At 38.1% G+C, this 14,141-nt stretch overlaps 1 protein-coding gene and 1 long non-coding RNA gene across 28 annotated transcripts in view; one reads left to right on the plus strand and one right to left on the minus strand.

Annotated features, from left to right (window-relative positions):
* The first annotated feature begins 561 nt into the window (after nucleotides 1–561).
* LOC119555038 (protein phosphatase 1 regulatory subunit 12A) overlaps nucleotides 562–14,141 on the plus strand; it is a 32,674-nt gene continuing 19,094 nt past the window's right edge. For 9 of the 27 annotated variants that reach the window (XR_005219852.1, XM_037866191.1, XM_037866194.1 and 6 more), the window contains exons 1-8: nucleotides 562–737; nucleotides 1,535–2,087; nucleotides 11,355–11,467; nucleotides 11,533–12,087; nucleotides 12,559–12,647; nucleotides 13,007–13,174; nucleotides 13,321–13,434; nucleotides 13,864–13,954. Coding sequence is in view for 26 of the 27 variants with exons in the window: in XM_037866191.1 (XP_037722119.1) it covers nucleotides 1,833–2,087; nucleotides 11,355–11,467; nucleotides 11,533–12,087; nucleotides 12,559–12,647; nucleotides 13,007–13,174; nucleotides 13,321–13,434; nucleotides 13,864–13,954 (1,385 nt within the window). In the remaining variant the exon portion in view is untranslated. Of the gene's footprint in view, nucleotides 738–1,534; nucleotides 2,088–11,354; nucleotides 11,468–11,532; nucleotides 12,088–12,558; nucleotides 12,648–12,775; nucleotides 12,974–13,006; nucleotides 13,175–13,320; nucleotides 13,435–13,863; nucleotides 13,955–14,141 lie in introns of those variants that run through there. The other 18 variants (XM_037866199.1, XM_037866221.1, XM_037866201.1 and 15 more) reach the window with 7 other exon arrangements.
* On the minus strand, nucleotides 4,355–4,893 carry LOC119555039. The gene is made up of 3 exons (XR_005219853.1): nucleotides 4,821–4,893; nucleotides 4,493–4,732; nucleotides 4,355–4,430 (listed from the first exon to the last, which is right to left on the minus strand). It is a non-coding gene; the product is annotated as an uncharacterized LOC119555039 (long non-coding RNA).

Here is a 14,141-nt window from a genome sequence, read left to right on the forward strand (position 1 = left end):
TAATCGCCCGATTGTTAAGCACAGACCCTCTTATACGTTCTTCACACAGCCGCTTAAAAGAGCTGTTGCAATTTTAAGCGGACTCTTGTTCACATAGAGATTCGCTGAAGAAATACAATTTCAGCACTAGCAGCACTAGTTCTATTAGCAAATGAGAGAGAAATAAGAATTCCATTCAGTCAATATTAACTACTGCAGATTCGCAGAAACGCCAAATTCTAACTGTTTAGACACTTTTAAGTATTTAACCCCTTTTTCGCATACCATTCTTTTACTGTATCCTTATTTTAAGCAACAATTTTGACCAAACTTGTAAAAAATACAAAATAAATTTACTAAAGTTCTGCATAGTTCTTACATTTCGTCGAAGCAAACATTTAGCGACTTTCCCGTCCCTTTCTAGCACGCATATTTCGCCTGCCAGAAAAAGTCGCTGAAGCGGAATTTATTCGCTGATGCAGAAACACTCTCTGTCTGAACACCCTGTCAGCGAAAGAAAACAGTGTGACCGGTCACGGAAACTGGGAAATATACCGCGCAATACCTTTCGATTCACATCGTCAAAAAATTTTGGTCTGTGAAGTTCGTGCGGATGAAATTCGATTTGAAAGCCAGCGAAATATGCAAAATAAAGTGAAATACCAGTGCCTCGCGGACGAGGAGCGCTTTAGCGGAGCGTCCCGCAGCCAGTAAAGCCAAAAGAGCGGCCCCAAATCTGGTAATTTCGCGGCGAAAAGGTGCGTTTTTCGTTTCGCTTTTCGGTGTGTGTGAAAAGTTTCTACTGCAATCCATTTTTCTCTACGTGCGTGTGCGGCATACGTGTGTGTGTGTGTGTGCGAGGCGAGCATGTGTGTGTGTGTGTATGGAGTGGGGCGATGTAAAAATGCCTTTACATAATTACATAGACAATTGCGAGGACTTTTGTGCATACCGCAAGCTTGCAGAATTACATAAAATCATCGCATTTAGGTGCGTGAAAAAATACGCGGCTTCCATTTTCGTTCTATTTACTCGCGACGTCAGCGTCGCGGCTGTTGAATTTATGTCAAATTGGTAACACACACACATGCAGGCCAGGCGGAGAGCGCGCGTATGCAGGCCCTAACTGCATGGGTGTGTGAGTGCGAGAGAGAGCGCAAAAGGGAGAATGATAAACAAAGTGAAAAAAACAAGCGGCTGTTAAAATGCCCGCAAGTGTTTTCAACTGAAAATATGGTTGTTGGCATTCTAATTTAACAATTTTAAGATCAAAGTAACGACAGTTAAAAAATATTCTTTTCCCCTATAAGCAGCACTACTTTTTAACTGTTTATCCTCCACCCTTTTTTCTCCCTTCCTTTTCGCATTTAATATGTGTAATTTCCATCGAATGCAACAACAAAGGTGCGCGTTTAACAACAACAAATAGCATTGTTTTGCGAGAGAGCGAGAGGGAGAGAGTGCGATCCGCATGCCAGTGTGTGCAAGCACACGCACACACCACACGCACACACACGCATGGAAAATAGAAAAATCGAAAAATAATAATAATCAGCAAGCAGGAGAAGAAGAAGCAGCAGCAGCAGTAGTACAAACAGCAAAAGTGTAGTTGTGATCGAAAATCGAAAGTGTGAAGCATTTTCTATAAATAGTGCAAAATCAAAACCAAATTCCCAGTGCAAGCAAAAGCGCAATAAAAAACAATAACAAAAACCGGGGATAAAGCGAACAATATAACAACGATATATATACATATAACTGGAGCGGTCGATCGATCTCACAGAGCGCGCGCTCTGCACAAAGAGAGCAGGATTATCTGAAGGATCGCCTTAGGATCTCCAAGGATCTCCAAGATGTCCTCGCTGGACGCGCGCAACAACTCGGCGATGATGAAGCGGGCGGAGCAGCTGAAGCGCTGGGAGGAGTCCGACACCAACCGCGCCGCCCCCACCCCACGCCACGAGCACGGGCGCCGGATCAAGTTCAGCTCCGGCTGCGTCTTCCTCGCCGCCTGCCTCTCCGGCGACAAGGACGAGGTCATCCAGCTCCTCGACCAGGGCGCCGACATCAACACGGCCAACGTCGACGGCCTGACCGCCCTGCATCAGGTTCGTCTCATTCAACTTGTGTCATTTTCCTAGCTCTATCGTGATTATATGGGATCTTTATTTTAAAAAGATTGCTGGGATTATAACATACATTTCAAACAATTCACATTTCACTTTCTATCCACTGTCACTTTCTTAGGATTTGCGATTTTTATATTCAAAAGAGTACTGCGATGTTTACATATAAATGTTAAATATTTTAATATCTCACTTTTAACTCCTGTTTAGTAGGGGTGTCTACTTGAAAAGCAAGCTAAACTCAATTCCACAATGTTTAAAATTCAGCCAAATTGACAAAAAAGTTATAATTTTCGGTCCCTTTTATTTTTATTTCTTTTACATTTAAAAATATTACACATACCTCAGTCCAAATTATTCTCCAGCTGCAAATAAAAAATAATTCATAATCGAATGTTCGAGCGTTGATAATAAAACTTGTGCATACTGCCATATCTTAAAGGAATGCACCTTTAATGGTAGGTGGTTTGAACTTTACTTAGAAGTTTTTTTGCCAAGGGCTTTAGCTTGACCTTATAAAGTCAAAATTTAGCTCAAAATTTGTATTGACGCAACTTTTTATAACACAAGTGTATCATCCATTTTCTTCTTTTTTAATATTTTTATGTTTTTTACGGTAAACAAATGAACCATGATTAACAATGAATCATTTTTATTTATTGCACTTTATAATCATGGGTTCTTTAGTCAGTAGACTAAAAAAAGGCCTTAAAGAAAAAGAGGGTTTTACTAAGCGAAGAAATATCAAATTTTAAATAGCGGAAGCAGTTGTAATTACATTAAACTCAAAGTTATCAACCAAAGAATATAAGAAACTTCAATAATCGAATGTGCATACTCTTAGCGATAGCAAAACACTTTTGAACCTATTCAATGGTATATATTAATATGTTTATCAATCGATTTTTGGGGTAGAAGGTGCCCAATACTAAACACTCTATAAAGGGTTGGATCTACATCAGGTGCGTTCTCTATTTCATCAATTATGAATATCCATTTTGCATTCCTTTTTCGTTGGGGATTGTTTTCCCTATAGAAGGGGGCAGAACGTTGCGTCAGTCTGCTGCAACTGCGATCACGCGACCAGGCGAGGGGGTGGTGGGGGCGGAACGGGCGCAGGGGGATGCAATTTCGACACAGTTGCGTTGCGTCCAACTGTGGTGCTGACGTGGGCCGTACTGTGGGTTCAATTCCATGCTTCACTGAACAGTTTATAAAAAAAATATAACTAAAAATACCTGAAGAAATCGAGGAATGTAGATGATTTCAAAATAATTCTGTCTAAAGAAAACCATAAGTTATAGGGTTTTATTTTGGTCGTGAGTAGTTTAGGCTTTGATGGAAAATAGAAGTTGACTTTTTTTAATTACATAAATATTAAAAATGAAATTGTACGTAACAAACAAATTTCAAAATATTAAATTCACTTTAATTCAATAAAATATATTTATTATTTAGGTAGGTCAGAATTTATTGTATGTTTTGCATATTATAACAAATATTGACTTATAACTACAGCTTAACCTAATATATAGCCTTTAGAAATGGAGTCATTAAATTCTATTGCATATTTCCGGTTTAATTTCTTTTATAATCTGCAAGGAGATCCTCCTAGCCCAATCAAGGTCAAGAGGGCACCTGCTTTTAGGCCCACTGTGCAGCGCCGATCGCCAGACGCTCGACCATTGTTTTTGTTGCGTATTTCGTGCTCTTTCTGTGGTTTCAACACCGCCGCCGCAACAACAATTCGAAATTCGAATATTAACAAATACACTCAACAAATATATGGCTAATGCAAGCCGACGATTTACAAGTCGAATGGCCAGAGCAACAACAGCAACAACAAGCGAAAGGCAAACGGCCAAAAGCATTAAATAAGAAAAATACAAAATGTTCTATATTTAACCCCCTAGAAAAACATACAATTCTCATACACATGAAAGCCAGTTTACATATTGAAAGCCCAAAGATTTTCGCAAAATCATTTTTGGTTTTCCTCTCATCTGTTTAACTCGATTTCGTTCTATGAAGAACAAAAATTAATGATACTTGCTGGCAAGAAAATGATATAAAACCAAATTTTCGCTCATTATCAGAAAATCCGATTATTTATTTTACATTCCATCTTACACTTAAATTATTAATTTATTTTAAATATAATTGTTTTAGATTAAAAATGAGCCAGATAGATCTAAAAGCGATTCAAATGGAGTCCAAACTTTGGAAAGATTGAAAATCAAATTACTTACTTGATAATAAAGTGTGCCCGTAGCATACCACACCCATTTAGCCCTCATTTTAATTATGCTGAAATTGGATCAAAAACTGAGAATTTGAAAATTAATGGGTAATATTCAACTAATGAGAACTTCATGGAAATAGCTTACCATCGAAATTCTTCATTAAATAATATAAAGAGCACGAATTTTTTATCAAAGCATTCTGCATGTCCGCTGTCATCTTGCACTCACTGTATGCTCTGCTCCAATTCAATATAATTGATTCTAATTATGCTGCGCCAGCAAGAGTCGTAGATTTTCACCGTTTAACCGCGGCGCACTTGTTAACCAGATGCTAATTTGCGCAGCGCGGTCGTCGCGGGGAGGGTTCCACTGTCTGGGAGTGCACTGTAATTACAGCAACAGCAACTACAACAGCTACAGCACAATAATAAATAATAATAACAATGGGAACAGTGCAAACGTTTTGAATTACCTGCCACATTGTGTGCGGTGCAAGTGCGGTCGCAACCTGCGGCTATTTGCTTCACTTGCCGTTGTCGTTTTTGCTAAACCGCAAAGCAGAATTTCGATTGCATTTATTAAAATAATTATCTTATCGCCTGCACTTACAAGTCCTCTAATGGTTGCAAAAGTCCACCCCCGCGCTTTCTTTGTAGGTATCTACATATGTATGTAGTGGCTTTCCTTTGGCCCATGCCGCACCAATTTCACATGCATACATTTTCAATGTTTGGGCCTTCCATTCATAAGCATTGACAACGACAGCACCACACCTGCACCACATTTTCAATGGCATGCGACACGATTGCTGCAGACGGGAGAGGCCACAGTGGTTCGAGTACTAGTGTACATGGTCGTTAAATTGTATTTATCAAAGGACATTTTTAGACTTATGTAGTTGTTCCAGGAATGTTAAGAATTAGTATAAAAAGCTTTTAGAAAACGCACAGCACAAGTGTTTTGATAAGAAACACAGACTTCCTTTGCTGAACAAAAAAAATTACATTAAAAAATACTTGGTGTGATAAAATACTGAAACAAATTCGTATTGTTTTGCAAAATAAAATGTGTTTGATTCGCTGATTTTTTTTTACATTTATTTTGGGTATAAATTCACATAAAAAAATGTAAGACATTTACACTATTTTGCAAGACGAAAGTGCTCTCGAGTTAGTTTTCCGAAATGGGATTTAAAATAATAGAAACATGTAGTCTATTTTTTGTTTTTCGAGATAAAATTAGCCTCGCAAACCGAGATCACTTCATCTCTATTTTGACAGTTTCAGATTCAATCCTTCATGGGTCACTTTAAAGATCGTGGAAAGTAACTTGGATCTTGACTTGGTAATCTTAATAACGTAAACTTACCGAAAAGATTTTATTAAACTTATGAACAACTTTATTTTTTACTTTGTTAAATTAAGTAAAATAAAATAGTGGTTTTTTATTAGATCCACTGTATTTCTTCGCTACCTTGGACTTTATATGAATGATGTTGACTGATGGAGAGGAAGATAGAAAACGGAGGACGGAGGAGGCTGTTGCAAGTGACCGTGTATCCATGCCGTTGGCTGACTTTGATTTTTCATGTGGCCTACAAGCTAGCAGCGTGCATTGACGTTCAAACTCACTGGGGGACAAGTGGGAAATTATCAAAGAAATGGCAATAAATTACGTGTGTTTACAAGCGTTCAGATTCAGATATTTACATTTAAATACAGTTCAAGGATAATGTGAGGCTATTTTTTTAAATTTCTTTTAGAAAATTATATTTCATGGTCCACAAATTCCTCACACAAATCAGTTATGAACGTTAAATTTAGATTTTTTTTGGAAATACGTGGGCTTTGCCGCAAAATTTATAGTTCATTCAGTGTGCCATATGGAAATATGTGCTAATTATAATGAAATGAATCATTTTGTACCTTTAGTGAAACTATTTGGATGAGACAAATGTTCCATTCTTACCCAAATAATAATTTATTAATTCAAGACACTTTATTCTTATATTTAAAGTTTGGATACACCAAATTTAGTAATCGTATATATTTGATAAAAGGTTTGCCGTAAATTGCTTAATTTACCCATTTATAAAAGACTCCCAGCTGTATCAAATCTGGTTTTCTTGTCCCCTGAGTGCGAATCTATGTTTCTTCATTAATCAGGCTCTTTCAATGATATGCTCAAATTAAGAATTGATTTATATACATACATTTCTGCCAATTAGCAATTGATATATTTCGATTTAAGTAGGGGGACAGGAGAGGCAAGCTGGCGCCGCATAAATTAAGAAATTATTCTGTCAAGACTTCTCTCAAATTGAGCTATAGTCAGTGTTGAGTGCATATAATAATCGTAGCAATTGCCGATCCGTTGACATGACGATCGTGAGCCGCAGATCGATGACGAGTCCTGATCGTTTGGGGAGTTGGTGGTTGGGAAAAGCTGCGTGAGTTTTCCCAAATAAAACACGCTGTCTTAGCATTCGCTAGTAGATTTGTTGCTGTCGGCTAACGCGCTTTATTGACGTGTTTTCTAACCTTGGCCCGGTTCTCGACGGACTGACGGGACGGACAGCTGTTGAAACGCACAGCTACAGACTACAAACTACACACTACACTCGACAGACTCACAGATACAAATCGAATATCCTCAAGAATCAGTAGCGCGTGTATACGGAATGATCTCTGGATGTATCTGTTAGGTTGTTTGTATATAAATGGATGCGATGCGGTCGCTACACTTGATTTGATTTATTTCTCGTTTCGTGTTTTACACCCAAAATAACAAACGAATGCGAATGATCAAAATGAAAATGAAAATTCGCTCTATGCCAGATACAATTTGATGTGATGTCTGCAGTCCGCTGTCCGCATCTGTATCTGCCAGTATCTGATGTGTGCGTTGCATAATACCATTTCTAGCCATACAGCCAGCCGACAAAATGTATGCCATTAAAAATCTTTCGTTTAACAGCCGAGTTTCTCTGATTTAGGCCTATCCAATCTTTTCTTTTCCTTTATATCTGGTTGCCAATTCTGCCGACGCCCGATTATAATTATTATACATTTGCCTGCACGCGCCGATCCGCACACACACGATCTGAAATCTGTTGTTTTATGGATAAACGAACCGAAACCAGCGGGAACTATACGAAAAATAATATACTTTTTGCCAACCCATGACGACATGAGCTCAGAAATAGTTCAGCACAAAATACATTAAATTCTATACGCAATTTATGGAACCAGTGTTATATTTGTTCTTGGAAAATCTCTAAATAATTGTTTTTATAAATACTATTTTCCATCAGCTAGTGGTTGTCATATCCGAGAAAAAATTCCAAGAACTAGTAAAACCATATTTATTTTACTACTTCCTGGAATTCCTGTTTTCGCACATTAACAATTTGTAATAAATTTGGGAGATACATATTTTATCAACGACAACTTGCTTTGGTGAAAGTTTAGGGTGATTATCATATCAGCTTATTCACGCTTGAAATCTTAGGCAAATAAACATTATAGTGATAAGATTTTATTTTTATAAAGCTTCGTAAAAAGCACAGGTTTTTTAGAATTCAAAGGTTGGTGCACCTTCAGTTACTATAAAATAATAATACTAATACTTTTTTTGTCGTTATATTTTTTATAAACTTATAAATACAATCTATTTGTGAGCACACCAGTGAACACCATAAATCTTTGGAATCATAAGGAAATTGTCTAGATTCTTGTTTCCGTTTGGATTTTCTTTTTGTTTGTTTATTTTTCATTTTGCAATCGCTTGTGTTCATTATTTTTCACACTTCTTTTCAGTCCAGCCAGATGTCTCGGTTCCACCTGGCCGAGTTAAAAAAAGAGATATATTCAAAGTCGGAAATAATTTGCCTGACCAAAAGCGCCTACTCAAACGGCGCTGTATAAATCGTTATACAATTTGGCAAAAATATGCCAGGCATTTTTAGTGGCAAAAAGCTATTGAGATACATGAGAACTTTTCTTCAAGAAAAATAAAAGGAATAGATACGAAAGAAATTGTTTGAAGGCTTTGCAATATGCGAGAACATTTCGCAGAGCGAAAATGCCTCGAAATCGGTTGGATATAGGCACGATTAGATATATATATCGGTCTATACGTATGGGTATATATCATATGGTTTATGTAGATTCTTTGCACTTTTATCTTGTGGCGCTAATTCAAATTTGTAATTTATTGAACTCAAGCGGTTGGCTCGTCTATTTTGGCATTTGGTTTATAATATATGTATGTACATTTGGTTTCTTTATTGTATACTACGGCGGCAGGTCAATGAGTGGCAGGGAATGTTTTTTCTTAAAACGTATTTTAGAATACAACTAATTTCATCATCTTTTATGTATTTTAATAGCGGATCATGGGAAAATAAATGTGTGATCATGTATGATAAAGGAATCAACAAAGGAAAAATAAATAAGTATTTTTCGTTCATTAGAAAAAGGAAACATAAAATGGAGCACATCATTTTAAATTAAATAATTACATTTTAAAGATTTTTTAAAATAATTTCTTGAACAAAAAGCCAAAAAAAAGTTCATTTTATTGGAGCTTTAAGAATATTTGTTTTAATTACTTGTGCTTAATCTTTTAAAAGTGCTTGTAATTTTCATAATGTTATCTGAACGAACCAATAATGACTTGAATATTTAAGGGGGCCTAAGCCGAACCGAAACCCCCAAGCCTGCTCTTTCAAGAAGTGTTTTCCATGAAACTCTCGTGCCTGGCCTCTTCATCACAGGAATTGTTCAGGCTATTGAGTTATAAGCCAGAATTATGTGCATTGATGGTTAACAAAGCGGGGGCCAAATGGAGCTTGGCGCCTGGCAAACTACCGCGTAATGAGCCACGTTAAGCTGGCAGCCTGGCGGCCCAGAGTCTGAAAGCCGTCTCAACAAGTCGCTGTTGGCCTACGCGGCGTATACGTAATGCGGCGAGGTGAATAACATTTGGCGTGCAACGGCTGAAAATGCCGCTCAATGGCGTGCCAAAACAAAAGGCTAAACTTAGCATGCAGTTTTTTTTCTTTTCGCTTTTTTCACTGCTTTTCGTTTGGCAATGCAAATGGAAATAGCGTAGAATCCGTTGCTCTGACATTAAGGCCCAAAGTCTGGGGAATCGCTGTTGAGGGAATTTCGCTGATGGAATAGCTCGTGTCAGAAATGTTTGCATACCACAGAGTCACTGGGCATTGTCGTCGAGTCGATTTGTGGATGGTCACGCGTGGGCGTTGCCGCTCCGCAAAAACCCCTTTTCCTGCCCAGCCGGTCAGTTTATCAAAATTGTTCATAATTAATTAATTGGCTGCGTTCCAGATTTACAAATTGTTTGGGCCACCCGCCGTCTCTCTATCTAGGCTTCTTTTTTTTATTTGTTTTACTGCGAAATGCAAATTGCTTTTGGATTTAAAAATCAACGGCAAAGAAGTCACTTTGAGGCTCAGCCAGTAAAGAATTGGAATTAACATATGCCGAGGAAAAGAAAAGAAGAGAAAGATAGAGAGACAAAGACAAGAATCGGAATCGGTCATTTGATTTTTATAATGCCCCACTCCTCAAACGTGCTCTGTTATCAAAGTTGTACACAGAAATACACAGGGAAAACAAAGCTAGAAGTATCTGTATGAAGTATCTATTGGATATTATCTAAGCAAACAATTTATATAACCTTTACTTACAAAACCTATATTAAATGGAACCATACAAATAATAATAACTTTAAAAAAAATGGTATATGTTTTAAAAGTACCTTGTTGCCTTTATTGTATGCTCAACAAATATCTGTGGAATTAAAAAAGAAATGGTATATGTTTTTAAAGTATCTTGTATCTTTTCTGGCAACAAAATCTACTTATTGTATCGTTTGAGCCCCGAAATTGAAATGTTTGATAAGCAAACTATTTTGATAAAGTGCTTTTGACAATTTGCCAATAATATAGCTTATGAATACCACGCAAGATAAGAAACTTTTGTATATTGGAATGTGGCTGTAGTCGATTTTTTGTGCTGTGCATTGATAGAGTTAGCGCCTTTTGTTGTGGGCCTCTCTTTTACTTTCTTTTCCTTTGGCTGAGCTGTTGCTTTTGCGCCAAAGAATGCTTATCGGCATTTGCAACTACGAGGCGTTGTCGTCTCCATTCGACTCCGTCCGACATTGTTGTGGGGTTGGGGTTGGGTTGGGTTGGTTTGGTTTCTTCGCTGGCTCACAGATACAGATACAGATAGCAGGGGACCCAAGAAGCGCCGGAGTAGCGGGCGATGATATCATCGTTCAATGGCGTGCATGTGCCATCCAGCCAAACGAAGATGTCTAGGTGGGTTCAGCGGAAATCCGCATAAACAACCCAACCATGCTGGATACACTCTCTGCTTTGGCTAGCGTCTTCACTGGCTGTTTACTTTAGCGTTTTAGCAAGATAAACACAAAAATTTTAAAACATTTTACTAGCTCTTATAAAAGCAAATCGAAAGCACCAACGAATCTCTTCTACGAAAGTTGATTCAACTTTTGATGCACTGCATTTACGACTTTCGTCGGGAAATCGAATTGTTTTTCTGGCTATAAAAATTTAAATAAATACATTTCATTTGGCAAAGTAGAACGGTTTCAAGGATTGTTGTTTATGGTTTTGACCTTTCAATGTGGAATTACAATGCATTACTATATACAGACGTAGGCATATTGTAATAGCCATGACTTAAGCTTATTGACAATGTCTATTATTTCGTATTTTAAGATCATATTTGATTAAAATTTGCGTTACTTAAAGTAACTTCTGTCATCACTGTTTCTATAACGGTATAATAACAAGACATTAATAGCTGTTGGAATTACTTGTGGGTGCAATGAAAATTCTCATATAAATATATACTTTACCAAAGTAGTTTACCTTATTATTACATGTTGATTAAAATTAATAATACTTTTAGTCTCATTTACTAAATCAAGTACTTATCTTTATAATTTACAGGCGTGCATAGATGACAATCTCGACATGGTAGAGTTTCTGGTGGAGCGAGGTGCCGACATAAACCGACAGGATAATGAGGGCTGGACGCCCTTGCACGCCACTGCCTCCTGCGGGTTGGTTATAAATCAATATTCCAAGAAACTTAATTACTGATTAATGTATTTATCGCATCACCTAGCTTTGTGAGCATAGCTCGGTACTTGGTGGAAAATGGCGCTGATGTGGCCGCTGTGAACAGCGATGGCGATCTGGCCTTGGACCTGGCCATCGATGTGCAACACATGGCCATGATCGACTACATGGAGAAGATGGTGCAGGAGCTGAACATAAATGTGGATGAGGCTCGAAAGGCTGAGGAGCAGGCGATGCTGAACGATGCCAAAAAGTGGCTGAGAAGCGATGCCGCCGAGGTGGACAGACCGCATCCAAAAACGGGAGCCACAGCGCTTCACGTGGCCGCCGCAAAGGGTTACACGAAAGTTCTGGGCCTGCTCCTGGCCGGTCGCGGCAATGTGGATCGCCAGGACAACGATGGCTGGACGCCTCTGCACGCGGCATCGCATTGGGGTCAACGGGAAACGGCCGAGATGCTCGTGGAGTCACTGGCCGACATGGATATACGCAACTATGCTGGGCAGTCATGCATCGATGTGGCCGATCGCAAAATAGTCAAATTCCTGGAAGAACTGCGGGCCAACAAACGCAACAAACGGCGACCATCTAGTCAAATCAGGTGAGAAAAATTAAAAACAAATTGCAGAATTAGTTCTGGTATGCAAAATGATAAATAAAATCTACATTAGTTCAGTTCAGTGGGCTATATATTTATAATCGTCAAGTGAGCTTTGTATTCGATTTAATGGCCCACGTTAATAAACAAATCGTTTTGTAGAAGATTGCATGATTCATTCATAATTAAAAGTAATTATATAAGTATGTTTTTAAATAAAAATGATGTTTCTCAGGAACTGAAGTTTAAAACGTTGAACAGCACATATATTGTATGACGTAGCATATAAGGTGAATCATTTTCATAAAAAATGTTTTTGCTAACCGAATCATGGTTAAAATAAATTTGGAATTGAAGATTGTTTTATAACTTTTATAATAACGATTGAGTCTGAAATAACGCTGTAGTTTTGCATACCTAAAAGTAATTTCATTTCAAATAAAACATCTTATTAATGCTGTCTATCTTTTTCAGCAGAATCTCAGATACGATTGAAAACCATGTGGACAAGACGCCCACCAAACTGGTGCGCGTCGAAGTGAGAACTGATGCCACAAAGGATGGTGCGTATGCCTGGATAATACAGATTTATATCCAACCTTACCTTGGCTGCATAATATAAACGAAAAGCTTTCTTTGATTTCTCGCACACACACACTCTTGTGTTTGTCCTGTTTATTATCCTGTTTAGGTTCTCATGCGCGATAATCCTGTGTTGTTGGAGCATTTAATCGTAAAACATTTGCCACTGCCTCTCGTAATTTAGTCACTCAAGATCACGTTGTCTAGTTTAATTTGCCTCCATCAAGCTCATGATCATCCATCAGTAGAGCCCCTTTTTTCTCTCTGTATCTGTATCGTGTCTCTTTCTCTCTCTCTGTATTTGTGTATTGTCTTTGCTTGTAAATCACGCACACTGCAGCTGCCAGTGGCTCAGGTGAATCTGCCAAAGCTGAGGCTTTGATTCCAAACGCTGCTGATGATGATGATGGTGAAGGTGGAGGAGTGGTGGCCACTGGCCAGAGCGATACAGAGGAGCTGAGCGATTCCACGGAAAGCTCACACTCGACCAGTCTTTCCGAAAGCGAAGGTAGTCGGCACTTGTTTTGCGTCCTGATCGAGGAATTCCTCGTCGAACCCTGTCTGTGATAAGCCCGCTTATGAGCCACTAACCCAACCCTTGTTGTTTATGGTTCTGAGATAAATATTAAAATTGTTCACCTATTGCTCTTTCAGCTGAGAACGTCAAGCCCAATCAGCAGATCCATGCCACCGAACATCCAGTCGAGGAGGAGGCGCCCTGGCGACGCAAGCTGCCACGGACACCAAACGACAGTCCCACTAATAATCGTAAGTCTTACTGGGAGTTTGTAAGTCGCGTTCTAAGAGCTTAAGATAAATAGTTAATAGTATTTATTTAGAAAAGTATATTCTTCAGACAAAGAAGACATTTTGCAAGTAATTGTAATTCACAACAGATTATTTAATTTAATTAGCTAATTAAATTCTAAGTCAAAATTGTTTCTATTAAGGAACTTTAATAAAAGATACGTACATTGTATGTATGTCAAATGATTTTCTGAAGAGTTCCCAGTTGAATTTATTATATTTCATGAACAAAATACTCTTATATGATACTCTTATCTAAATTATTGTTTCGACTCGATTTTGAGTTACTTATTATTACAAATGTCATAGGTTTCTGACAGCTCTGAAACGCATTGCAAACGACTATAATCGAATCTGATAATAATAATCAACATAATTATCATCTTGCAGAAGTTCCTGATAGAGAGCTTAGCAGCAATAGCTCGGAGACCGCCAACGACGTCATTTTGCGACGCACGCAAAGCTTTGAGAACGATCAAAAGTGAGTTGAATCCAAAGAAAATAAAACATTGCGTGCCGCTCACACACAAACACACAATCGCATCACAGATTAACCCACATATATAATGAACATTTATATACAAACACTGATCGGCCAAATTGCACCGAAAGGTCTTGATTTGTTGGTTGATTTTGCAGTCTGCTTTTCACTTTCTGCCGATAGCATA

This window comes from Drosophila subpulchrella, chromosome 3L (assembly GCF_014743375.2).
Source record: "Drosophila subpulchrella strain 33 F10 #4 breed RU33 chromosome 3L, RU_Dsub_v1.1 Primary Assembly, whole genome shotgun sequence".
NCBI lineage: Eukaryota > Metazoa > Arthropoda > Insecta > Diptera > Drosophilidae > Drosophila > Drosophila subpulchrella.